The sequence below is a fragment of the Podarcis muralis genome, chromosome 2 (genome assembly GCF_964188315.1).
Source record: "Podarcis muralis chromosome 2, rPodMur119.hap1.1, whole genome shotgun sequence".
Lineage (NCBI taxonomy): Eukaryota > Metazoa > Chordata > Lepidosauria > Squamata > Lacertidae > Podarcis > Podarcis muralis.
In genome coordinates this window covers 71,575,337-71,602,693 of record NC_135656.1, presented here as the reverse complement: position 1 = coordinate 71,602,693, position 27,357 = coordinate 71,575,337, and the positions used below count along the sequence as shown (strand labels likewise).

Sequence of the window (27,357 nt, the reverse complement as noted above, 5' to 3'; positions counted from 1 at the left end):
ATCATAAAGACTATTGTGGTTCTTGTTGAACAGCTTTTGAAAATCACATTGAAAAACATGCAGGGAAGTAACTTATCCGTGCCTACATATGGAATGACCAAAATTATCTATCCTTTTTTGTTGTTTCCATAGGAAGATACCTCAGACTGTGGAAGAGGGGCCTCCTTTAGACCTTCTTTGAGTATCTTGTTATCTCTGCAGCTCCTCCTCCTCTATTTGACTGCCAGTCGCCATCCGCTGCCCTTGGTGTCTTGCCTTTGAAACATCCATTTAGTCTAGCCCATTCATTTTTGCTTTGTGCACCATCTCCATTCCCTCCAGACTTGCCAGAAGAGGGCAGCTGCCTAGTCCCATCAACTCTGGTTACACCTTGGCACTCACTCATGAGGACCTTCTCTTTCGTCATTCAGAAGTCCAGAAGCTATTCTCATTGTTTTGTTTCTTGTTTCCTGTCATCCTCTCCTTGCCCTTCCAGTGTCTCTGCACAGCAGGTTGTGCAGGTTGAGCTCTGAGCAAGACTTTGGGAAGCACGAACCATTGCGACTTTCTCCACACAGTGAACATCCTTGAGCTTTGATTCATTGCTCCCCTTTCCACCCATTGAGCTGTGGCCAAATAACAAAGAACAGTGGCCTCGTAAGTTTTTTTCCCCCATTGAATCCATGGAATTCTGGGAAGACCTTTGCCAGTTTTCATCAGGATATGTCTTGACATTTTATTGTCTTAAAAGTATTTAATCAACAATGCTGACAAATTGCTATTCTGTTTGAAACAATTTACTTTCCCATCCCAATCATGCAAACAGCAGCAACGACAAAATTATTCAATAGAACAGGAAAAACAATGGTATATTCTTGCCAAATTGGTTCTGTAGTCTAGTTTAACTTTTCAGCCAATTTAAATGGCTTATTAAACTCAAAAGTAATCCTAGGATGTCACCACGGCATCTCCATCCCACCCAGCCCGCTCTGTGTTTTCAAAGGCCATTGCTGCTGAATCTTTCATTAGTTAGATCCCATCTCAAATCAATTTTTAAATTATTATTTTTAGCCTGGGGATTTTAATCTAGATCTTTTTACATCTAATTTCCAAGCATTTTATCCTGACAAATTATAGTATTTGTTGTCAGCAACAAAGACACAGAAGAAAGAAAAAAAAGAAATTGACTTGAATTTTATGGTCAGTATTATTTATTTAAACTAACTCACACCATACTGAGAGGACTTGGAGAGCAAGCAGGGGAGAAGGAAGTGTGTGAAGATCCTTAGGCATACTAGTAACCCATACATGGTTGAAGGTCACAGTGGCTCTCGCTGTCTTTAGCAAAATGAATAGCAAGACAGAGTATTTCTAGTGGGCAAGAAACAGCCAAAACCCAGCAGTCCCTGGCTTCATTTTTTTCCTTGCCAAGCCTGTTCCCTGCGTGGCCCATAAAAGTTTAAGTCCATCAAGAAAACAAGATGATCTCTTCTGCTCCCCCAAATCACTGTGAAGACTTCATTTTGGGATTTTTGCAGCATTCTACCCTTGAGGTGGACAAAGGGTGGAGTTGGCCAAGATAAAGATGACCTTCTTCCCAGTTCACACTGTCCCTTTTCTTCTAAAGGAAATTGTCCACCATGATTGGCAGAAACAATTTGTGCCAAACCAAGAAGGTGATAGCTAAAGGTTTTCTTCCTGGACTTTGTGCAGAAACCTGACTGCACCTTTAGAGTCCCCTCCATCCATCCAGTATTGGAATCACAGTGGTGGGCAATGGGCCACAACTAGAGCTCTAAAAGCAGATGTTTTGCAGACAGCTAATTGTCTCCAGTGTCCATGCGGAGAAAGGTGAAAGAACTCTGCATCGTAGTGAAGGTCATGATGACACCTGCCATTCACCTCAAACCCACAGAACACTTCAGATGACTTTGCAGGTACATATTTCATGGCTGGGAGGATTATTACTGAAAGCAGCCACATATACTGTTGGAGGTTTGAAAATAGGAGTAAAACTTGAATTCATCACCCAGTCTCCGCAAAAGCTGCTTGCTGTTGAGGGCAGGTTATCCAGTTTTGTGCCTGTTATTTCTGCACATACAGTGATAAACATACCTTGCCACTTAATGAAAGCTTTTTCAGTCCCCAGAGAACTCAAAGATTTCTTTCTCTTCAGCCAAATATCCCCTCATGCATTGCCTCTGTACTCAAGAGTAGCCAGCAAAGTGGGAAGGATCCTGTCTTGCTTCTGCTGTGGGTGATGTCAGAGCCACAATCACATATTGGGCAATATGAAGAGCAGCAGCACTATGCAACAGTGTAATGCAACTCCATCAGAAGGTAGCGGTTAAGTGCGCTGTCAATAACTCTGATGGCATTTCCTTGCAGCACAATGTGATGTGATAGGAGGATGAAATGTCGTGCATATCTTGGTGCACCTCATTTTGACTTCACATGCTCATTTCCTCAACCAAAATTCTCTTTCCAATTAATCCAAATCCTGGCATACAACCTATTGTGAGTAATTACAATGTTGTGAATTCCATTTGCCTTGTTAGAAGGAACTCTAGAAAGCAAATAACGGTGGGACGGTTACTTGAACCTGTAAGTTTCTAGGCAAAGAAAGCTTGCTCAACAATGTGTGTGAATGGGAACTTTCTGTAACCTTGGTTTGGTGCTTCAGTACTGAGCCAAAATTTTAGAGAAAGTCTCTTGGAAAGAATGTAGCATGCCAAACTCCTATGCTGGTTACATCACAATTTATTGTGCAGATTCTGGTGGCCCCACTGTTAAGGTGCTTCATTGCAAGGCAAATGGCAGGAACTCCTTTAAAAACCTGATTCGTCTTGGGAGGTTTTGATTCACCCAAACAGTCCCAAAGAACATGCTGCAATGCACTACATGTGTATCTTCAGAGAAAGCTGAAAATGGATTTTTGCGCTCCTGGTCTGGTCTGGTTTGAATGGGGGTAAAAAGCAGGTCACTGCTGTCATATGCAAGGTAGTAGTACAATGTAAATACATGAAAGAGGTAACTTTGTTGTAGAAAAAAATCATTTGAGAGATCTGGAAGCAAACCTTTAGCACACACATTGAGGTGCATTTGCTTTCTTTCTAGTGATCCTTGTTCTTGAGATCAGAAATAGTTTCTTAACCTTTCAAAAACCAGCTCTGTCCCAAATCCAGTCTACATACCCCCTCCCCTGTCCTGCACCAAATGCCCTATGTTCCAGAACCTTTTCCTCCAGGTCTCCCACTGTTCTTCCCCAAGCTGACTTATATACACAATGATACCACTGGTGCTAAGGTTAATAGTTTTGCTTCATTGGCCTTGTGTAGATTTCTAGAGAAGCAAACTGGGAAGTTACAAATAGCTCCAACTCTACCAGAAACACAGTAGAGAGAGACAGAACCATTACTCCTTGAGTAGACTTCCAGTAATAATCAAGTGTACTAGTTGTGGGTACAGTCCCAGTATCTTGCTAGTCTCTTCTGAGCAGAGACTGCCAAATTGTGCCAAATTGTGTGATTGTTTTTTGTGATGTGAGCAACTGTCTATGGTGTGCTTGGCTGAAATCCCCCAGGTTCATTCCCACTTTGGGCTGACTAAAAGCATAGTCTTCCCCGACGCCACTTTGTCTGTGACTCTGTTTGGCTAGTGCTCTGGAGCCACCATATGTTCATAGGGTGTACTTCATTAGAAGGGGAGATTCAGGGATGGAGAAAGCTGGAGCACAGATTGGGATATGGCAGTGCCTGTCAGCTGAATGAGAGATGGTTTCATAAAAAGGGCCTTGCCCCACTTTGGAGCACTTTAGACCACAAACAGTATGGCTACTACTTCTCGGTTGGCTGCTATCTCACAGTCACTCAGTACTGGTTTACTATCCACTGGGATCAAATCAAGGTCTTTGTGTTGGTGTTTGAACTGTGACTGATCCCCTTAGAGAGGTGGTTTTCAAACTTGTACACGTCTAACAGAGCCTCATTACAAATTTTCCAAGCATATTCCACCGTTCATTTATATCGGCAGCAGTGCTGGGAAGGTTAGGGTCGTGCCCAATAAAGGAAATAAAGAAATAATAATAGCAACAGCTCAGTGTTTTGCATCCATAATTCGTACAGCTATAGCTTAAAATCGCCATCATTCCTCCCCTGGTGTGAACCTGTTTCCGGCCACTTTGCTGCAAAAAAGGCATATATACCACTGATTTGACCACAAATTCAATTCTCGGGCCTGCCCCTCCCCCACCTTCAGGTGGGATATCCACTTTTTAAAATTTATATTTTAAAACATATGCATCTTTCTGCAGTTAACCCCCCCCCCTTTTAAATTTAATGTAGGAACTGTGTTTTAAAGGTTGAAATGTTGACGTGATTTTGGAGCATCAGTGGTTCCAGCCAACCAGGCTATGCACAACTAGCTTCTGCTCCAACCATGTAGAGATAGTTTCCCTGAGCTCTACCCAGGTAAGAAAACAATACACCTGAACAAAGTACAGTAAGCAGGCAAGGGCAGATTTAGGGCAGTGTGAGCAGTGCAGCCGCACTGGACACACATCTCAGAAAGGTGCCTTCTCAAAGCCCAGTAAGCACTTGCCCAGCTTCAGGAAGGGCTCTGACAGGGTTCCAAGAGTCCTCCTGCCCCCTTCCCAAAGCCAGGCAAGTGCTTACCATGCTTTAGGAAGGAGGTAGGAAGATTCCAGGACCCTGTCAGAGCCTCGCGCCTCCAGCCTTGCATAGGGACAGGGTGGCTTATTACCAAGCAGGCTTACACAGGTGGTTCAGCACTCAAATCCTATACATCTGTATGCACCCTAAGGTTTTTTAAAAAAGCTGCTCTACTTCTCACATGTGGTTACAACTGGTAACAAAGTTGAGAGACAGAAAGATGTGTAGGTGCTGCTGGGAGGTGGGCAGGAACAGCTGTGCTGGGTCAGAGCAAAGGACTGTATAGTTGAGCGTCCGTGTTTCTCGGTGGCCAAGCACATCAATTCAGTAGCACTCTTCCACTGATGTCCCCCAGTGACTGGTACGCCGAGTCATCTTGCATCTAATACTGGAGGTAATACGGAAGTGTTTCTCGAGATCCATTCTAGCCATGACGTGCTAGCAGTTGTTCAACATTGTCCCAATGTTGTCGTCTCCCAGTGACATAGTCTCCCAGTGACATGCAGTGGTTCTGATGACCACTACCTAAACTTGTGGAACTCTTGCTTTCCTACTAGCTTAGATTTCAGTGAATCCTTGCTGGTGATGCTGGCATTTGTTCAACTGAAACTGTGGTGTGTTAAGCCTCCAGTCTACCTTATGGAGATTAGCTTTGCCTGTTTCTGCATTTCCATGCAGCACATCTATCCTTGTTACAGCTTATAGACCTTCCCAGCACCTGGCTTTGGTCTCCCTGTCAGAGAGGAGTGAAGAATGATGAACAGAGAATGTTGGAGATGGAAAGGAAGATGTCCAGTAGCCCAACACCAGACAGAGCACAGATTGCAACACAGCACATTTTCCACTTGGAGTACTTACCCACATCACACCTGGATACCAGGGCATTCAGCCTCTTGACTGACTGGTCAGGAGATCAGTACCAGATGTGATGGAGATGCTGCACTGCTCCCACACCATTCATTTCTATTTGTGGAAGCCATGTTAGATGTCACTGGGTCAGAGCTAAGGCAAAAGGGAACTGGGGTGGAAGACCCTCTTTCCTATCATACAGTCCAACAGCACCCCTCCCTCACATTTTTCACGATGGTTATATGAATGAAACAAAGGCCTTGTTTCTCTAGGTTTCAAAGCCAAAGCAGGCAAGTATTTGGATGGTGAACTTTTCCTAAGATGAGAAAATGTTGCCCTATTTTCAATGCAAGTGGATGATTCCTTTTTATTTTTAAGGTTGTTGTTTGTGCATGAGTTGATGGCACCCCAATATGTGCAAGTCTGAAGATGGGTAGAAGTTGTGCTGGTTTATTCCCCTGCCGCAGTAGTGATATTTGCCATTTTAAGAATGAGATCTCCTGGTGTTAAGTATAAATGAGTGTACAAGACTGATCTACGCAACAACTAGCTCTTTCCAAATAGCTTAGAAATATAAATCAGGGCTGGGAAACCCATTCCCAGCACAACTCAGATTACCTGTAGGGTGTCCTAGAGTCCCCCTAGGTCAGAACTATGCCCCCCACCAGTCAGAATCACCCATGGGTTGCCTGTAAGTCTGTCTCCATTTCAGCTTTGTCTGCTGACAGATGGAGATGGTACAAGGACAAATAGATTGAGGGAAGCCAAGAGCATGATGGGGTTGCTTGCCTTTTATCTCTAACGTAGAAAAATGGATAACCTCGCAAATCATAGTAACCTATCTTATAATAGGAAAGGAATGGGAATAGCTTCCCAAGCTCTTAGAATGAAAAAATAGTTTCTGGGAGCATAAAATTGGAGAGCCTAAAGGAATTTTACCATGAAGTACTATATCTGAAATCGGCACAGAAAGACACAGAGAAACAGCAAGGAGATTGTGTGTGCTATTGTGAACTTGGGTTGACCATCAAGGTGATTTTCTGAATCCTGGAGAGGACCTTGAAGGAGAATGAAGCTGTACAAGATGAGAGTCTGTAGGGAGCAATAGACTTGCCCAGTACAGGAAAGTCTGTAGAATGGAGAAGCCTGTAAAATCTTTTGAGATTGCTGGTCATTCCCAATAAGGCATCCTCCTAGCAGATCCCAAAGGGCTGAGTGAAGGCTAGTTCAGGCTTCCCTATGTCCCGGTCGCATGTGACTAGCAGTACTGGTGAGACATAGCAATGATTCAACCCACCTCACATGCTTTGTCCATTTTAAAATCCATTTGAGCAAAACAATTTGTGGTAGGGTAGGTGGGTGGGAAAGGGAGGGGGGTCCATGAAAACCCTGAACATGGTCTTGGAAGTTTGACTCCAGAGCCAAGCGGGCAGGGAGGAGATTCACTAATAATGACAAGGTTGATTAAAGGTCATTTTGCTTGTAGCTTTTTCAGTGTGTGTTTGGTTATGTCTATGGGAACTGTGCTTTGACCAGATGGCTGGCTCTGTGTTACCAGGAGTGTGTGTAAATCTGTAGTCTAGTCGGGTGCTGCTCATTTGAGAAAAATGGAAAAAAACAAATATACATAATTATAAATATATATATATATTATATTATATTTTAAGTTAAAAAACAAAAGGGAAAAAAGCAAAACATGAAGTAGCTGTCCTTATAGCTGCTGGGATCCAATTCCTAACATTCTTCATCTGAAAGTTTTGTTCCCCCTACTAATTCAAAAAGGATTGTTTTTTTTAATTATTATTTGAATCTCTTTTTGTTGTACAGAAGAGTTGGAAAATTTTAAAAAAGACTAAAATCTTTGTAAAATATTGTGTGCGTGATTCCTTGTAAAATATTTTCAAATTGTTTATTACAGAGGATCAGTTATTAAATAATGTTCATATTTTCACTTCAAATGTGGTGGCTCTTTTACTGGTTTACATTTACAACAAATTAAGAATGGTTAGATAAGTAGGTACCTTTCTGGTTTCGTGTTCTGATGTTTACTGTTCCGAGTTTCTCACATTGCAAATCCTAATGAGGAAAATAGAAAAAATAGTAAGGATCAATAGAGTTGAGCTGAAAGTTCTATCTCAAACTGTGATGTAGCTCCAGAACTGGGTGAGGGCGGTGAGAGACTTGATTCCTAACCCTACTGCTCTTTCCAGCCCTCTGTAAGCCTCTACCTTTGATCTGGGGTAGACCATTTCAGTATTCTTGCTGGTTAAATGAGATATGGTAATTAATCCCCACAGGGGGTTATTCACCCTGCTTGGCACCAGCCAGTGGTAGACAGAAGTGCCTTGCCACTAGAAAGCAGCTTCTTTTATATTAGAGAAACTTACCCAAAGAGCTGGCGTTTAAGACACTTCCCACTTCCTCTCTAAGGAAGATCTTAGTGTGCCTTCTTAGTGAATGGATTCAGGATTATGGAAAAATGACCATTAATGATGATGATATCAAGACAAAGAGAAGAACATAAGAGTCCCTTGGATGAGGCCAGTGACCCATCAAGTCCAACACTCATTCTCAAACTGACCAGCCAGATGCCTATGGGCAGCCTACAAGCAAGACCAGAGAACAAAAGCAGTATCCCTTCCTGCTTTTTCCAGCACCTGGTATTCAGAAGCGTACAATGCATGTAGCACATAACCATCAAGAAAGAAGAAAAGTGAATACAGAAGTTGTGGGACTCAGGTTCTTCCTGACTCCGGCCCGACTCACAGGGGTCCTGAGCCAGCTGGGCAACTGTATGTTGCTTCCTTCCCCCAATGATGACGACTTCTACTACTACTACTACTACTACTACTACTACTACTACTACTAATACTGTACACATACCAGAAACAGGAGGAGGGGCAAGCAGGTGTCTGTGTTCCTTGGCCCTGGCCTACTAACAGGCCCCTGACACTGGTCTAAGATTTAAAATACTAAAATGGTTGCCTAGAGCTTTCAAACAACCTGGAAATGCTTTTATTTGATGTACCTCCTAAAACACACACAAATTGCATTACTTTCTTAGAAGCTCTGCCATATGCTGGGAGGTAAATAGATAAAATCTACACCAATTGTTTGTTAGCGGGTCCTCCTGGAGACACACAAAGCCTTGCCAGGCTTGGCTGGTCACAATATACAGGCTGATCACTGGGGATCACACAAAGATATGACTTCAAAATATAATGGGCCATAGCCAGTGCTACAGCTCCACTGGTACACTGGAGCTTCCATTCCAATTTCTGGGGGGGGGGGGGGGGGGATACAATCGGGATCAGATTTTGGGGTGTGAATGTGGAGGAGAGGAAATGGAAGTCTAATTGCACCAGCACATCTACGCATGCAGAACATTAGATGCCTCCCATAGTAGCAATGCCACTTAACACAGGTGGAGTCCAGAGAGAAAAGTCCTGCTAACACTTTCCTGAAGAAAACTGAATAAAAACAGTATAATTTGAGGAGAAATAAAGAGGTTTTGTCTTTCTTCAGGCCTTGTTTATAGCAGATGACATTTAGCTAACATACAGATGAAAACTCCTTCAGAACTACACAGCCAATCAGGGCATGTACTATCTCAGTGAGCATCATGCCACTCTGCCTGGTTGCTAAGCAACACTACCCGTTCCCATCTTGGTTAAGTGACTTCAACACTGACATAATTAAACCTTAAGTTAAATCTGAATGGTCCCTGCTGTTGCACTTCCAACAAGTATCATAAAATTGGACACTTTCAATAAACTGTTTCTTTAGAGGAGGTTAATTATTGCCACCAATCTCAAGAGAGGTTATTAGGTGAACAGTGTTGTGTAAGTATTATCAGCTTTGCAGATAGGCACACACAAAGAAATATTTACTAGCCTGGTTGTCAAGTGCTGACTCACATCTATATTAGTCATTTGTTGTAACACACTGATGTCCTGAAAGGTGGGGGAGCTATCTTTCAGTTTACAACTTCCTTGACTAGCTACCTAGCAGAAGGAAGAGGAAAAAATGAGAATGACTTTGCTCACCTGAGTTTGGCAATCTTTATCATGTTTTTGTTAAAAATTCACAAAGGAAACTGACTCAGCTGTTTTATTAAAGACACCTTTGTCCCCATGTAATAAATAAGCTGTCTGCAATTGAGTGCAAGAAAAGGATAAATGAGAATTCCCGAAGTGTAGGACATGAGCTTCTCATGTAGATCTGCTGAACCTATATTTACTTAATGGCAGACAAATCCAAGGAACCAATCTAGCTCCTGCAGAAGCCAGTGGCAAGATTCTCACGCATTCAACCAGATACAGGGTAAGATCCAAATGAGAAGGGATGAAAATGCTTGGGGTTTCAAAAGGGAGCCCTTCAACCTGATAGTTACCTCATCAATAATACTCAGAAACAGACTGTAGATCTGGGGTCAAGATAAATTATACAGGGTGCCTCCACTTCTGGGCCTTTATATACCTGAGTTTCTAACACTGGCTAAACTATAGGCCTTGGAAACGTATCTATACAGGTTCAGCCGGCGGTATATCACGGGTAAAACCACCACCGCTCCTGAGTCCCTCTGCTACCAGCACCACTTTCAACATCTGTCTGCTGGTAGCAGAGGGACTCGGGAGCAGCGGTAGTTTCGCCTGTGATATATTGCCAGGTGAAACCACTATCACTCTGCCCCTCATACCGTAGAGGGAGGAGCAAGCTGTATCGCTGGGCTGATGCAGCTTAGTCCTCCCTTGGCTTCTTTAAACTGCTTCCCCGCCCAGTTGAACCATGGAAAGGAGCCCCAACGCTCCTCCCACTTGCCCACCAGCAAGGGGTGCACTGGGGCTAGCTCAGCTGGGGATTGGGAGCCCTTCTGCACCCCAGCTAAGCCATGCAAACAAGCTGCGTTGTCCCAGCCCATGAGGCGCTGGGGTGAAACCGCCTCAGCTCCTGCAGTTTCACTGGCACCTCGAGAGCTGAGGCCAATGTAGCTTGTTTTTTCAGCATTGCAGAATACTGCTAGACCATGATGTTTAGCTGGTGATAACACCACAATGTTGAAAAGCTGATTATCGCCCAGCCCGAAAAAGCTAATCACCAAATGGCACCTTAACCCTAGGTTATGGTTGCGACAATGGAATGTCTAGGCGCCTTTTTTCTGGTGGAATTTACTATTATTGTTGTTCATTTCTATAATGCTTTATATTTTAATGAATGAATCTCAAAGTGGTTTATTATACATTAAAAATCAAATAAAACAATCCAGAAAAAAACAAATTCAAGCTTCAAGGAAAGTACCGTATTTTTCGCACCATAGGACGCACCGGACCATAGGGCGCACCCAGTTTTTAGGGGGGGAAATCAAGAAAAAAATATTTCCCCCCCCCCAGCCCCAAAGAGCAGCGTACAGGGTGCGCACAACCTCTCCCTGCCGGAGGGGTTGCGAGCAGCTATGGAGCAAGCCAAGTTTTGGCTTCCCCTTTAGCCCCATGCAGCCTCTCCTTGCCGGGAGACGCTGCACAGGGCTAAAGAAGCCATAGCCCCATGCAGCCTCTCCTTGCGGAGGGGTTGCGGCAGCTATGGAAGAAGGCAAGGCAGCGAGCGGGATGGATCCCGCTCGCTGTTTTGCCTTCCCCTTTAGCCCCCCGCAGCCTCTCCTTGCGGAGGGGTTGCGCGCGGCTATGGAAGAAGGCAAGGCAGCGAGCGGGATGGATCCCGCTCGCTGTTTTGCCTTCCCCTTTAGCCCCGCGCAGCCTCTCCTTGCGGAGGGGTTGCGCGCGGCTATGGAAGAAGGCAAGGCAGCGAGCGGGATGGATCCCGCTCGCTGTTTTGCCTTCCCCTTTAGCCCCGCGCAGCCTCTCCTTGCGGAGGGGTTGGGCGCGGCTATGGAAGAAGGCAAGGCAGCGAGCGGGATGGATCCCGCTCGCTGTTTTGCCTTCCCCTTTAGCCCCGCGCAGCCTCTCCTTGCCGGGAGACGCTGCACAGGGCTAAAGAAGCCATAGCCCCATGCAGCCTCTCCTTGCGGAGGGGTTGCGGCAGCTATGGAAGAAGGCAAGGCAGCAAGCGGGATGGATCCCGCTCGCTGTTTTGCCTTCCCCTTTAGCCCCGCGCAGCCTCTCCTTGCGGAGGGGTTGCGCGCGGCTATGGAAGAAGGCAAGGCAGCGAGCGGGATGGATCCCGCTCGCTGTTTTGCCTTTCCCTTTAGCCCCGCGCAGCCTCTCCTTGCGGAGGCGTTGCGCGCGGCTATGGAAGAAGGCAAGGCAGCGAGCGGGATGGATCCCGCTCGCTGTTTTGCCTTCCCCTTTAGCCCCGCGCAGCCTCTCCTTGCGGAGGGGTTGCGCGCGGCTATGGAAGAAGGCAAGGCAGCGAGCGGGATGGATCCCGCTCGCTGTTTTGCCTTCCCCTTTAGCCCCGCGCAGCCTCTCCTTGCGGAGGGGTTGGGCGCGGCTATGGAAGAAGGCAAGGCAGCGAGCGGGATGGATCCCGCTCGCTGTTTTGCCTTTCCCTTTAGCCCCGCGCAGCCTCTCCTTGCGGAGGGGTTGCACGCGGCTATGGAAGAAGGCAAGGCAGCGAGCGGGATGGATCCCGCTCGCTGTTTTGCCTTCCCCTTTAGCCCCCCGCAGCCTCTCCTTGCCGGGAGACGCTGCACAGGGCTAAAGAAGCCATAGCCCCATGCAGCCTCTCCTTGCGGAGGGGTTGCGGCAGCTATGGAAGAAGGCAAGGCAGCAAGCGGGATGGATCCCGCTCGCTGTTTTGCCTTTCCCTTTAGCCCCGCGCAGCCTCTCCTTGCGGAGGGGTTGCGCGCGGCTATGGAAGAAGGCAAGGCAGCGAGCGGGATGGATCCCGCTCGCTGTTTTGCCTTCCCCTTTAGCCCCCCGCAGCCTCTCCTTGCCGGGAGATGCTGCGCAGGGCTTTCCTGGCTTTTCTGGGAGGTGGGGGAATTCCCCCACCTCCCGCAAAACCGGCAGAAGCCGCGCGCACTTTAAAAGGGCTGCACGGCTTCTCCTGGCTTTTCTGGGAGGTGGGGGAATTCCCCCACCTCCCGCAAAACCGGCAGAAGCCGGTGCACTTTAAAAGGGCTGCACGGCTTCTCCTGGCTTTTCTGGGAGGTGGGAGAAGGGACTGATGCGGCCAGTCAGTCCCTTCTCCCTCCTGTGGAAAAGCCCGCAAGAGCGCACGGAGCTTGTGTGCGGCTCTTGGGGGCTTTTCCCGCCTGCCTCCCCCCTGCATTCGCTCCATAGGACGCACACACATTTTCCCTTGCTTTTTAGGAGGGAAAAAGTGCGTCCTATGGTGCGAAAAATACGGTATTTCAGATCCTTCTCTAAGTGACATTTTGCTTTCCCCAATCACCAACCTGGCATCCAAAGATCTCCAAGTGGTCGCAAGTGGACAATGCATCTGTTGCCTGGCTAGTTTGTAACACTCCCTTTAGCTACCCACATTCACTGTTTGCACAAAACAAATACATCATGAATACATAGAGATCAACAATAAAAAGAGAAAGAAACTGCATGGGAATAAAATGAGACAAAGTGAATTGACATTGTCAAAGACAGGCCTAGTTAAGAGATCAGAACAAACCGCCACAGAATTCAGGTATAAGGAAGCCTGAGAATAACCTATGCACATTGACAGCTCTGTCAATTCACACTACATTGAGGCCTTCTTACATAAGTCAAAGCATGCCCCAATTACATTTCAGCTTTGCGTGGTGCTTAATAATAATAATAATAATAATGGCATGATAACTTCTCTGCACATAATAGACAGGACAAGCACAATGGAAATAATAGCTGTGCCTCCACTCCCTTTTTAAATATACACAGCTGTGTGCTTCAGAGGGTGTGCACAGCTTCCAAAGTGAAAAAACAAACTAGATTAACAGTATAATCCTGTGTATCTTTACTCAGAAGCAAATCCCACTGTGTACAGGTTATGTCTAAGTCAGGCATGTCCAAAGTCTGTTTCAGGGGCCTAATCCAGCCCGCCAGTCGGTTTAATCCAGCCACTGTGGCAGTTTATTTCCTGGGGTAAAATCACCTCAACAACTTCAGTCCTAAAAAAAGCTCAACAACTTCACTTCATCAAATCTGGCCCTCTTTGAAAAAAGCTGAACACCATTGGTCTAAGCAAACTAAACTTTTTTTTTAAAACCGTTTACTGTTTTGGGTCACTTTGAGTCAAAAAGCAGTATGCAGATAAACTACAACATTATTGGCAAAATGGTAGTTAATTATCATAATGGGATGACAGCAGCTTTGATAGTGTTTGCAAGAATGAAAGAAAAGGGGTATGTGTTTGATTTCATAGAATCATAGAATCATAGAGTTGGAATAGACCACAAGGGCCATCGAGTCCAACCCCCTGCCAAGCAGGAAACACCATCAGAGCACTCCTGACATATGGTTGTCAAGCCTCTGCTTAAAGACCTCCAAAGAAGGAGACTCCACCACACTCCTTGGCAGCAAATTCCACTGTTGAACAGCTCTTACTGTCAGGAAGTTCTTCCTAATGTTTAGGTGGAATCTTCTTTCTTGTAGCTTGGATCCATTGCTCCGTGTCCGCTTCTCTGGAGCAGCAGAAAACAACCTTTCTCCCTCCTCTATATGACATCCTTTTATATATTTGAACATGGCTATCATATCACCCCTTAACCTCCTCTTCTCCAGGCTAAACATGCCCAGCTCCCTTAGCCATTCCTCATAAGGCATCGTTTCCAGGCTATTTTGGTTGCCCTCCTCTGGACACGTTCCAGTTTGTCAGTGTCCTTCTTGTACTATTTGTACTATTGCAATAGCTCTTCTACAGAAGACCACAAACCTACAGAAGACTATTCAGAAAAATATAATAAAACTTTGAAAAAGACCAAAATAATGCAGACATGTATTTGTGGAATGGTGTTTGTAGTGTAGCTGATACTATTAGTGCTTTGGAATTTCAACTACCCTTCCTGATCCTGCCACACATACACACAAAACATACAGGTCTGAAAACTGTGTGTAATCAATGAAAAACGTTCAAAACTGATCTCATCCAAAAACTCCTGGAGACAAGCTTGCTCAAACCATTAGTAAGTCAACTGTTTGGACACACATTTTCTTCTGCATTTTCTTCTTTTCTTCTGTAACCTAATGCTCCATTGCAACCCCCTCCCCACAAAAATTTCTCCCAGTCAGCTTTGACATCACACATAAACTGAAGGGGGAAGAGTTGCAGGGAGAATTTATAGTTGGGGGAAGGGTTAAGCAACCCTATCCTGTCCACCATTCCTTCCATTCCTATGTTTACTAGGTTAGCTTGTACTTCTGTCCTCAGTTACTTTGCTATAAATAAATGAGCTTTTTTAATTTAAAAAAATAAGTTGTCTAGTTATCATGAATTGGTAACATTGCTCTAACTACTATGAATGATATGAAATGGAAAATTATAACAGCAAATGCTCCTGAAATTAAACCCATACATTGCAGTCATTGTAAAGTGTATATTTTCCTGTTCATTTCTGTAGCAGAAACATGATCAACTGCTTAACTCTCCCACTTGTACAATGTCCAGTCCAATTCTATGCATGTCTACAGAAGCATATCCAAATGATATACTGTCTATAGGACAGTAGCCCTAAGTGCTGAACTTGGCTGGATAGTGCCCAGCTTTTTTCAAAATTAAACTCTGAATGTAACAAAGTGCAGGCCGTAACTGTACTTGGCTGAGCCTTGCATAACCACCACAAATTGAAATGTCGCTGTAAGGGGCATCTATTTAAAAAGGGGAATATCCCTATGGAAACTTCATCACAGAGGATGTAACAGCAGAAAATCAATTCTGGGCCTCATTTTCCACACCATTCTGAATCGCTCCCAAATTTCTCATGACAAATAGAAAGGGTATATCAGAGCTTTGAACTAACCCTCTCTGAAGCCAGAACCTGTTTATAGCTTCATCCTCTGCAGGTTTACACTGAACTATGTCTTCGCGAGTTCAGTTCGGCTGACTCCCAAGTGTGCACAGCTTTACTTTTTCAGAAGCGCAGACGTGCTAAAGGCAGGATTCACCAGCAAAGCATTGGAAATTCACAGCTGTAGCTGTGCGTTTAATAAAAAGTCCTGCAACCTTTGGCTTCGTTTCTCGTTCTCACCCTTTCCACGAAATGCATACTGCCTTTTACTCGCCAGGGCGGCGCCATTAAACCAAACGGAATGGATTTCACTTGCGACTAAAAATGCTGAGGCGAGGGCTGCGCCCCTCCGCCAACCCCGCACTCAGGAGGGCGGGCTCCCTATTCCTGCAGGCACGTGCCAATGATTTCGGTCCTTTGCCAAGCACAAGTTACCGTGACGAGGCAAAGCAAACAGGAGGAGGAGATCCTGCGGGTGACGCCGCCATTCCGCCCAGCGGCCAGACTAGCTTCCTCATCTGCTCGCTCTTTCCTCGCAGCCGGGACGCTTCCTAAGCCCCCGCCTCTCATGTGCCTCTTTGTCCCGCCCCGCCCGCACTCCCGCGCTTCCCTGCGCAGACCCCGCATCCCGATGCATGCTGGGATTCGTAGTCCTCTCGCCGCGGCCAGCGCCCGCCGCGCGCGAGGGCCGAGCCTCCTTATCCCGGCGTGCCCCGCGCAGCTCATAGAACAGCCACGCGTGCGCAGCCGTGCTGTTTGTTTGCGTCTGAGCGGAGCCCTGCCGAGGAGCGGAGTGCTGGCCTGGAAGAGGGAAGTGGCGGCGAGAAGGCTCCTGGGAGTCGGCCTCAACCAGAGCGGCCGAGGCTCCGGCTTCCGGCGGCGAGCAGGCCGAAGCGAGGCCTTCCCTGAGCGGCCCCCGCCCCCGCCGGCGGGCTGAATGGGGCTTGCGAGGGGCTCGGCTGCGGGAGGGAGCGAGCTGCGCCTCCGCTTTGGCCGTCCCGTGAGCTCCGGAGCGAGCGCCTCTCTCGCTCCGCTCCGCTAAGGGGGCCGCCCTCGACTGGGCCGCGCGAGGGTGCTGCGAGGAGCGGGTGCAGCGGTCCCCGCTCGGAAGCAAAGGAAAGTGGGGCGCGGCGGCTGCCGGTGTTTCCCATTTGGGACGAGGCCGGATAAAAGGAGAACGCCTTTCCCTCCTCCTCCTCCATACAGAGCGGCCTGTGGCTTAATCAGCTGTCGCCTCCGTTTGGGCGATCCGTGGAAGGCGGCGATGGAATCGACCGCGAATCCGTGCTAAAGAAAAGAAGGGGTTTTCCGGGCCACCACCAACGCCTTAACGCCTCGCCCCTAAAGCGAAGACTCTTGGACCTCGGACCCTGACGCGTGGGGCAGGGCTTGTGGGTATAAAGATGAACAGATACCTCCCAGTAGCTCGGCAACACTTCTTGGCTGCTCTGGCCAGCACCAGTGTCGTGGTGAAGTCCATATGTGCCATCGTCATCTTGCTCTACTTTCTCTCCTTTGCTGTGGACACTGTGTATGGGCTCGGGGTGACGCCTGGGTTTCTCTTCCCGCCCAACTTTTGGATTTGGACATTAGCAACCCACAGTGTGGTGGAAAAACACATCTGGGATGTAGGTGTGAGCCTGGCTACTATAGTGGTGGCAGGGAGGCTGCTGGAGCCACTATGGGGAGCCCTGGAGCTCTTGATCTTCTTTGCAGTGGTGAATGTATCAGTGGGGCTCTTGGGGGCCTTTGCTTATCTTCTCACCTATATGGCATCATTCAATCTGTCTTACCTGTTTACCGTTCGCATCTATGGCATGTTGGGCTTCCTTGGTGGGGTCTTGGTGGCTCTCAAACAGACCATGGGTGACAGTACTGTCTTGAAGGTACCTCAGGTGCGGATGAAGGTTGTTCCCATGCTTTTGCTCCTGATCCTGGCAGTTCTGAGATTGACCACCCTCATCGAAAGCAATGTCTTGGCCTCTTATGGTTTTGGAGTCCTCTCCAGTTGGATATATCTCCGTTTTTACCAGAGGCACAGCCGAGGACGTGGTGATATGTCAGACCACTTTGCATTTGCCACATTTTTCCCTGAGATCCTACAACCAGTGGTTGGCTTGCTAGCCAACCTTGTGCACAGCGTCTTGGTCAAAGTGAAAGTCTGTCGAAAAACAGTGAAACGTTATGATGTTGGTGCCCCTTCATCTATTACTATCAGCTTGCCAGGAACAGATCCTCAGGATGCTGAACGGAGAAGGTAATATTCCTGCAATATAAAACTTTTTGGAGACTACTTATGTTCACTGTTGAACATTGGTGAGAAGGAAATGGAGGAAGTCATCTAATTCAATATTTTAAAAGTGTCTTCTATATTGCTGGTACTCCATTTGTGCCTATCGGGATCTTTTAAAAAAATCAAAATCTGGGGATTCAAGATTTTTTGAAGCTCAGTGTACTTGTTCTGTCTTTGTATAGGAGTAGCCGTGGTCAGCAGGCTGATGTACAGTGGTACCTCAGGTTACATACGCTTCAGGTTACATACGCTTCAGGTTACAGACTCCGCTAACCCAGAAATAGTACCTCAGGTTAAGAACTTTGCTTCAGGATGAGAACAGAAATCGTGCTCTGGCGACGCAGCAGCGGCAGGAGGCCCCATTAGCTAAAGTAATGCTTCAGGTTAAGAACGGACCTCCGGAACGAATTAAGTACTTAACCCGTGGTACCACTGTATAACATCAAACAAAACAATCCAGAATAAAACAAATTCAAGCTTCAAGGAAAATATTTCAGGTCCTTCTCTAAGTGACATTTTGCTTTCCCCAATCACCAGCCTGGCATCCAGAGATCTCCACGTGGTCGCAAGTGGACCCAAGCCAAGATGAACCTGTTGCCTGGCTAGTTTCTAACACTGTTTGTGGTGTATTTTCAGATTTTCTAAAATCTGCTACAGGACAACCCCTGCATTTCCACAGCACCATGTTGTTTCTGCAATATGTAAAAGGGAGACAAGTACGCAAGTACATGGGGGAAACTAAACATTGGGACCTCAAACTATCAACTCCGGTGTTCACATTTCCCATCTGTTTGCATACATATCTGAAGTGACATGAAGGAATTGTACCAGACAAGTGTTCCCTGCAGGGACAGCCCAGCACGTACTGTTTGCTGAATCACTGGGTGCACAAGGACATACTAAGTACAGTGGTACCTTGGGTTAAGTACTTAATTCGTTCCGGAGGTCCGTTCTTAACCTGAAACTGTTCTTAACCTGAAGCACCACTTTAGCCTATGGGGCCTCCTGCTGCCGCCGCGTCGCCGGAGCACGATTTCCGTTCTCATCCTGAAGCAAAGTTCTTAACCCGAAGTACTATTTCTGGGTTAGCGGAGTCTGTAACCTGAAGTGTATGTAACCTGAAGCGTATGTAACCCGAGGTACCACTGTAACCACTGTAATGTGTAGTAAACTGCTTTGCATTTCATTCTTTGGAATATAAAGCAGTATAGAAATTTAAGTAATAATAATAGTAATGAATTCAACTGGGGAAAAGGAGCCTAGACATTCCATTGTGGTGCCCGTAACCTACATTTATATATCAGAAATTCTAACACTGACTGCAAATATACTGACGAGTTAAGACGCATGAAAAGAAGTTGCATTAATTTTTTCTTTGTGCACAGAATCCATACAAAAATATTTAATCCATCCAAATACTTGTTTAAAAAAAACAAGCAAAAATCTTTAAAAAGTCAAGACTATTAATATTTAGTTGTTATAATAAGTATATTAATGAGTATTTAGATGCTCTTCTACTAAACGTAGGTGTAATTAAGGAGTGTGAGAATAGCACTGCTGGTGAAATAAAAACAATAAAATTTACTCCTGTCAAACTGAAGAGCTTAGCAGTGCAGTTCTGAGTTTCTGCATTTACCTGGGAGTAAGTCCCGCCACAGGATTGCAGCCAGCTTGTCCTTTGCCAGTGGTGCTGCATATTGACACTTAAAGCTTAGTTCAGTTGTAGAGTAGTCATGTTTTTGTAGTCACACTAACTCCAATAACATTTCTTTAAAAAAGAAATTCTAAGATCTGTTTTTGGTTCATAAACAACCAAAAACTCCTCTTTGCAAACTATCTTGGATACTCACTGGCAGTGTTTAACAACTTAAAATCTTACTGTGCTTTTCACAGATTACTGGCATACATTTTTAAAAATGCAAAAGTGTATGTATACTTTTTCTTGCTTCAGTCCTGTTTGAAGACTGTAGTAATCCAGAATTTTAGTAGTCTAAAGCAAGTCAGCAATTTCAGTAATTGCCACACCTATATATGTCTCTTGCTTTTAACTTAGTTTCGCATTTCCAAATGAAAGAGCTGAAAGAATTGGATGATGAAAGTCATTATTGTGCACTTTACACCATCAAAATGCAGAACTCTGAATGCCTGGAGCAAATCGAATGATTAAGTCAAGTTGTCAGGCACTGTGTGTGTGGATATAACTCTGCAGTGCGTTCCACTAATACAACTTTCAGCAGTGTTCAGCTCTGAAGCATTTTTAACAAAGCTAGGTGTGATTTTTAACTGTATTGCCAAAAATATAGGTGTTAAAATCACCTACTACAACATTGTGCTAATGCCCAATTACATATGCAGAACATCTATTGTGTCTGTTAAAGGCTTGCCAGCTTTCTTCAGCTTAGGAGAAGCTTATCCCACATGTCCCAATGGCATGCTTGGAGCTCTGCTTGGCACAAAGGAAGCCTTGCTCGCACAGGAGCTCCAGGCAGAATGGATATGACAAATCCCTTACTATTTTCTTCTAGGAAGGCAAAGACTCCACATGTATTCACTTTGTGCTAGTAAAATATTCACCTCATGAATGGGAATATTCTGTAAGATAGGGATGCTCCAAATATTGTTGGCCTCAAACTCTCCATCAGCGCCCCCAGCCAGCATGGCCAGTGCTCAGGAATGATGGACACTGCAGGTCAGCAATCCCTGGAGGGCCCAAGGTTAGCCACCCCTGTTTTTTTAGGTGTTCAGCATGCATATTGGAACAATTGAATGATGGCTATCTGATTATGATGAGCAATTTGGTGCAGATCTAAATAATTATACGATTGTATCAAAGACAGAAGTAGATAGGACCCAGCAACAGACTACCTCTTCTCTGAATATCAAGGTTATCTCTGAATATCAAGGTTAAGTGCTGGTACATCTGAGAACTTGTAGCTGTACATATGCTGGTAGAATCCAGCTCCTGTCAGCCCCAAACAGGATGACTAATGAACAGGGGTGACAGAATTTAGAGGCCAGTGACATCTGGAGGTCACAGGTTCCTCATGCCTTTGAAGGTTATCAAAATAGCTGAATGTAGCCTTGACTGCTGTTTTTAGGTGAAAATGAGGAAATACAACATTTCTAAAATGGTTGTTGTTGGCATCCGTCTGTATCGAGAAACAATGAAATGGACCTCCGGGGGTGAAGTAAAACCGCTGCATTAGCAGCACCGAAGTGACCTCCCCAGGCCTCAAGCCTGGGAAGTGTGTATGGTGGTCCTGGGCTGCTCAGACAGCGACAACCCCCTCTTGGCCTCGCTGATGTGGTCCAAAATGAAGCAGAGCAATGTTTGGTACCAGCATGGCTGCAGGAGTTGCCAGAAAGAGGCATACGAGGAACCATCCAACAGTCTTAGGGACTTCCTCCAGATTTGTGTAGGGTTTACTCCTGGGTTTTTTCATCTCCTGGAGATAGCCCACAAGGCAGCAGAGGTTTAGAATCAGAGTTTTCCTTCTCATAGATGTTTTGCCTTCCCAGGTTGACATGCCCCATCTGCCTATCACTTCCCTCTACAGCATGTGTAGAAACTGCCTTCTTGACCACTCATCCGCTCTATCCGCTGGAGCCTGTCTCTGCATGCAAAGGAAGTCCCTAACTCACTAAGGGTTTGAGACCCATCAGCTACCCTCATCTGGTTTAGCCAGCCAATCAAAGTCATTTCCTGGTGTGTGGCCGCTGTCGCATGCTGACAGTTTCTAGGAGCCACAGGTGAGAGATGAGTGCAGGATGGGGACCAAAGGTAGACCAGCTGCCCCAGCAGGAGCACAATGTGTGTGGCAGTTTGACTTCACCCCAGAGACACATTCCATTGTCTCTCATGACAGATAGATGCCAACAACGACAAAATCCCTGATTGCAACGTTCCTTGCAGAGCCGTTTCCAATTCCACTCTCAATGCACATGATTGGGGTTGTGCTTTCTATCCTTGGAGGGTTGGCCAAAGGTGTCTGTGGCCTTCCCAGCCTTAGAGGGTCTCTGGACTCCTTTGGTGACTTGCACTAGAAAATACCCCTCTCGTGAAATATGCCACTTAATATGCAAACTAACCTACATTCACTAAGGATCATTTTCTCATTCTGTAGACAACTGGCCCTGAAGGCACTGAATGAGCGGTTGAAGCGTGTAGAAGATCAGTCGTCATGGCCCAGCATGGAGGATGAAGAAGAAGAAAACATCAAGGCTGATACTCCATTGCTACCCGAGAAGAGCCGGGACTCTGTCACTGCAGGGAAAGCAGGCAGCCAGGAGTCCAGCCTCATTACCTTTGAGGATGCCCCCTCTCAGTTGTGACCATGAGGCACCTGCCCTCCTCTTCTACGTGTCCCTGTATGCCAGAGCTGCTAATGATCCTTCACATGTCCTTCCTCACAGTGCTGCCTGTTTTGCAGGAAGCAAAACACTGTGCCTGCTGGCCCTGAGGGAGACCACACGTCCCTTCCAACGTTTGTTCGCCACACTTGGCCAGTGCCAAGTCCCAGGACTCATGGTGAAAACTTTGCACAGATCTGGGATTTGGGCTCAGAATTGGCAGGCCAGAGGGAGAGCTGCATCTCTTCAGCCCAATAAGGAGCATTCATCTGAATAAAGCAACCTGCAAAATCTCCAACAAGTAGCTGCCATTGTGGCTATTATCACATGTATGTGTGCGCGTGTTTTGCTCCTTCTGGCTGGCAGTTCCAGTCAACCTGTGGGGGGCCCTGGCTTGCCCAGCCTGGCTCCTGTTTTTGAGCTATAACTTCTAGACCACTGTATAAGCCCACCAGGGCATCCCAGAGCAAGCTCAGCAAGCAACACAGCACTTTCCCTCTTGATTTTATTTTACCTTGGCAGCATTGGTTGTCAAAGCAACTCTGCAACTCCCCCTTTTCCTTTCAGAGTTGGCTTTGTTGTTGATTAATTGAGCAAGCACTTTAAACAAATGCTTTGCTGTATTAACCCTCCCTCCTTACAGATTTGGTAGCCCTGGGGAGCTCTGCCAAAACAAGTTGCTGGGTTAGGCATTCGCAGAACCAGCAGCTTAAAGCCTTTTTAATAACAGCATAGCCACTCGGTCCACCTCTTGAATTCTTGACAGTGATGGCTTTAGGGATAAAGAGCAGGTTGCTACTAGTATGTGGACTACCTTGTGGAAAAGCATTATCTCAGATTTTCCATAGGACTCAGAGGGAATTAATTTCATTTCTGTTCTTTAGCCTTTGGTTGTTCTTCATTTTCCTTTTGCGGTGATTCAAATGACAAAGCTGCTTTGTCTTAGGTGGGGTGCCCATACATTCACAGGATGTTGGAATGAACTCCTTGCTACAGTAGAATATATGTTGCTGGTTCTGTTTGATTTTAAAAGGTGCTTTTTGTGGGACCCTTGACATTTCTTCTGATGCCTGCTTTTTCTCTTTGGTTAGATCATTATTAGCCTCTTCCTCTCCTCTGGGATGAGATGCTTTTTCTTCCCTTTTTTTTTTTTTTTTTTTTTTTGTGGGTTGGCAAGGCCTAAGATGTTTTGCCTTGACACCCAACCCCAAAGTATCCCAAAGGGTACAACTCACCCAGCTGGAGGACTGGGTGAGGGGACACTTAGCAGAACAGGAAGAGAGTGTGAGACAATGTTGTGATAATTTTTTTAAAGGACCACGAGGTTTTGTCAACCAGGTAATGAAACACAATTTCAGTATCAATAAACAGTTCTTTTGAAGAATGCTTCTTGATTGGCTTTGTAAACCTTCCTTTGTATATGACCATGTAAGCCTCCTAGTTGGAGAAGTTTCCAAATGTTGGGGTCTTGTCTTCTTTTGTGGGTTCACTCAAGACAGCTTTACAGTTGAAGAACACAGGCACAAAGCTGAAAAGGCTTTCAACCAATTTAGGGAAGTGATTAGCTTTACTGGTGTAAAAGACTGAAGGACAGTCACTTCACTTCTTTTCAGGTAACTTCTAAGTCTTATTATATTTCTGTCCTGCTTTTGTCTAGGATGTGGTTTTTTTCTCACCCCTTTTCACCCCTGAAGCATCCGTGTAAGCTACGACTATGCAGTAATGAGTGGTCCACGTTTGCCCAGGGAGCTTCAAGACTGGGGATTTCAGGCCTGATTTCTGCAAAACTCTTTAACTGAGTACTTAAACCTGCTCAGTAGGCACTTCTACTAAGAGCTGCTTCACACAATATGAATTTCCTTTACCAAAAGGAAATCTCACCTGGCAAGTTGCTGTGAAAGGCAGTTGTATACTATTTTCATGTGTTGCTTTGGTAGATTAATAAAAAGATGAAAAATATAATTTTATTGTTACACATTTGGAATACAGGCAGCAACCATTTTAGGCACATTCAATATGTGCGTGACTGTGCCAAACCCAGAAGTGACCCGAAAATATCACAAAAAGGGGCAGGGGTGGAACAGGGTGTTTGGAGGCTTTTTCAATGGATTTCAAATATACACGATTTCGCCTTGCAACGTAATGTAAATTGGGAGTTACCTGTACTTTCTCTTTTCATCCCTTCTTTCACTTAGTGTTTTCTACATGGAAACATTTACATGTAGGAAACTCATCTTGTGTGAAGGTATCAGTACTAAACGTGATGCTCATTAAGAAGGGGTCAATTTTATAATTTTTCAAAAAGACGTACAGTGGTGCCTCGCAAGACGAAATTAATTCGTTCCGCGAGTTTTGTCGTCTTGCGATTTTTTTCGTCTTGCGAAGCACGGTGTTGGGAAAGTTTTGGAAAAGCTTCAAAAATCACCAAAGTCTTTAAAAACCTCAAAAAAAGGCTACCACACCACATTCTATGAGCTGCTCCTCGAAGTCAAGTCGCAACTGTATTAACGGTGTTAAGAAAAAGGAAACAAACTTGCAAGACGTTTCCGTCTTGCGAAGCAAGCCCATAGGGAAAATCGTCTTGCGAAGCAGCTCAAAAAACAAAAAACCCTTTCGTCTAACGAGTTTTTTGTCTTGCGAGGCATTTGTCTTGCGAGGTACCACTGTAAGTGACTTCCTTGGGTAGGTACTTCTAAAAATATCTAATACTAATGCAGCTGTCTATGAGTTCTAAGCCATTGCAATCTCTTTGTACGCAAGACACATAAGAAATACAATGTTTCAATACTCTTATGCCAAGTTCTGATTATGTTGCAAAATAAGATTTTTGTACTAAATCTCAGAAAGATCTTGGGCATCACTTCATTTTGACAGGAAATGTATTGGAATAACTCAGTCAGTATAGCATGAGACTTTTAATCTCAGGGTTGTGGGTTTGAGCCCCACGTTGGGCGAAAAATTCCTGCATTGCAGGGCTTGGATTAAATGACCCTCAGAGTGGCTGGAGAAACCCAGCCAGATGGGCGGTGTATAAATAATAAATTATTATTATTATAATGGTCCCTTCCAACTCTACAATTTTATGATTCTACAGGGTGCTTCACAACACCACACTTATAGTCCTAACTTTAAGCCTTGTACCATAAATGTTGGTCGTAACTTGCAAACAACCATGATTTGTAATTTCCAAATCGTGTGTGTAATCCTGGAACAAGGATACAATACCAGGGGCCTGTGCCAACAGACAGCATTAACAGTAGCCACTGTTGCACGGAAGCTGATTGATAGCCAGCTACTGGAGACACAGCACTAACAAAGGTTATAAGGAATCGCTACTTAAATTCATAACCTTGCATTCAGTATGTAGAAAGGTTTTCTGGCCTGTGGTGGGTGGGTTGTTTATTTATTTCTTTATTTATTTTTACTACTACTACTACTATTATTACTATTAGAATTTATATACCGCCCTATACCTGGAGATCTCGTTCCTGTTAGGGAGATGTTTTGTGAGTAAATAGATTGGGTGGAGTTCTAGTACAGCAGAGGATAGTGAATGCAGCATCCTGGGATGTATGTGGAAGGTCTTCTGTGGACTCAGCCGAGGTTTCAGGAAAGGAATCCCATAGGGATAACCTGCAGTCCTTAGATATACTGCGTCTTTCTTACTTAGGAAGTAAAAGGCATTTTCCATTAATTTTTTTTAAAAGGAAGATAGCAGGTTCTCAGAAGCCAGTACAATCAAAGTAAACAATGCTGGGCTGGATGACCCAATCAGGCCAGTTGGATGCTTCAGTGATGTGTGCTAGCCAGGTGCCTTGGTGTAGTACTAAGTCATTATTCTGAAGAGCATACTGGGCCCTTGCAAGTTAGGTAGAGCACTGGTCTAAAGCCCAAATGATTCATATCAATCACAGATAACATAGAGCTAGTTCCTGTAGATCCTTTTTTTAAAAAAAATATTTTATTAAGGATTTTCTTGTTTTACAGAAGTAAGTGTAATGCTTCATATATATTTTTTCCATGTAACATTTTTACAAATCCATTTCATTTGTTGAGGCATTAGGGGGAGAAGAAAAAAAAGAAAGAAAGGAAAAAGAAAAGGGGGGTGGAGGGAGGGAAGATGGATGGGGGTGGGGTCAGGTGGCGATGTTTCTATTATGCTTAATGTATGTAGAGTTTGGTGTCAGCGTTACTTGTGTTCCTTTGGTGGTGAGAGAGGTTGGGGTTAGCCTAGGGTGTGATTGGCTGTGGTGATCTTTGTTTTCGTGTGTGAGTGAGGTGGGTGGGTGTTTTGGATTAGGTTAGCCATATTGATTTGTATGCTGTTGGTGGATTATTGTCATTGTCTTGTTGGGCTGTGTATGTGATAAAGGGGAGCCATACCGGGGTGAAGGCGTCTTCTTCTGTTTGTCCCCGTGTCAGTTTTAGTTTATTAGTTAATTTTTCCAGTAGGGCTGTTTCCCATAGTATTTGGTACCATTGGTCCATGTTTACTCCTGACAGGTCTCTCCAGTGTCTGGTTATGGTGTTTCTGGCTGCTGAAAGTAGGTGGGTTATGAGTTCTTTGTGGTGTAAATGGGCATTGTTGTCTTGGAAGATGTTTAGTAGGGCCAATTCTGGAGTGATATCTAATACTTGCTTAGTTATTTTACATATTTCTCGTATGGCTGTTGTCCAGAATAGTTGGATTTTGGGACACTCCCACCACATGTGGAGGTATGTGCCTCTCCAGCATTTTGGTGAGGTTCCTGGGCGTATTAGCGCTAGTTTCCTTGGTGTTAGGTACCACCTGTAGGTGAGTTTCAGTGTGAGTTCTTTTCTTTTCGTTGATATGGATTTAAAGGGGGGTTTAGACCACATTCTGGTCCATTGAGTGGGGTTAATCTCATAGCCTATGTCATTCTCCCATTGTTTTTTGATTGCGTCTAGGGGGTTTGTGGGATTTTGGAGTAGTATTTTGTATATTGCGGATACCGTCCCTTTACCGTTTCCCTTTGTTGTTAGGAGGAGGTTTTCGAAGGTTGTCAGGGGCCTAGTTGCTGCTAATTTTACTGTTGGGTTGTTTAAGAGGGCATGTAGTTGGTGTTGTGTTAACCAGGGCATTTGGGTGTCTTCTAGTTTGTCTTGTATTTCTTGTGTTGACAAAGGTTTGTTATTTTTATAAAAGTCTATTAGGCGATATAAGCCTTTGGTTCGCCAGGTTTTTATCTGGAGGTTTTGTGCTGCATGGTGGAATAATGGGTGGTACGCCAGGGGAATTAGTGGGGATGGGGTTGGGGATAGTTTGCCTATTTGTGTTTTCCATGCTTTGAGCATGGTCT

The 27,357-nt window shown here is 45.2% G+C and overlaps 2 protein-coding genes and 1 long non-coding RNA gene across 7 annotated transcripts in view; 2 read left to right on the top strand and 1 right to left on the bottom strand.

The window, feature by feature from the left end:
* Positions 1-7,456, top strand: part of CACNA2D2 (calcium voltage-gated channel auxiliary subunit alpha2delta 2) — a 537,538-nt gene extending 530,082 nt beyond the window's left edge. For 4 of the 5 annotated variants that reach the window (XM_077924744.1, XM_077924743.1, XM_077924742.1 and 1 more), the window contains one exon: positions 133-7,456. In XM_077924744.1, the coding sequence (XP_077780870.1) occupies positions 133-261 (129 nt within the window). In that variant the 3' untranslated portion in view covers positions 262-7,456. The remainder of the gene's footprint in view (positions 1-132) is intronic. The other variant, XR_013391944.1, reaches the window with a different exon arrangement.
* The window catches only part of LOC144326991 (uncharacterized), a 62,354-nt gene extending 46,441 nt beyond the window's left edge, over positions 1-15,913 (bottom strand). The window contains exons 1-2 of the long non-coding RNA XR_013391945.1: positions 15,406-15,913; positions 7,520-7,574 (exon numbers count right to left, since the gene is read on the bottom strand). This is a non-coding gene — a long non-coding RNA (uncharacterized LOC144326991). The remainder of the gene's footprint in view (positions 1-7,519; positions 7,575-15,405) is intronic.
* A 211-nt stretch (positions 15,914-16,124) lies between these two features.
* Positions 16,125-23,420, top strand: TMEM115 (transmembrane protein 115). Its single transcript, XM_028718686.2, has 2 exons — positions 16,125-17,650; positions 21,811-23,420. The coding sequence occupies exons 1-2, from the start codon at positions 16,797-16,799 to the stop codon at positions 22,016-22,018; spliced, it is 1,062 nt and encodes a 353-aa protein (XP_028574519.1). The 5' UTR covers positions 16,125-16,796; the 3' UTR covers positions 22,019-23,420.
* The last annotated feature ends 3,937 nt before the right edge of the window (positions 23,421-27,357 follow it).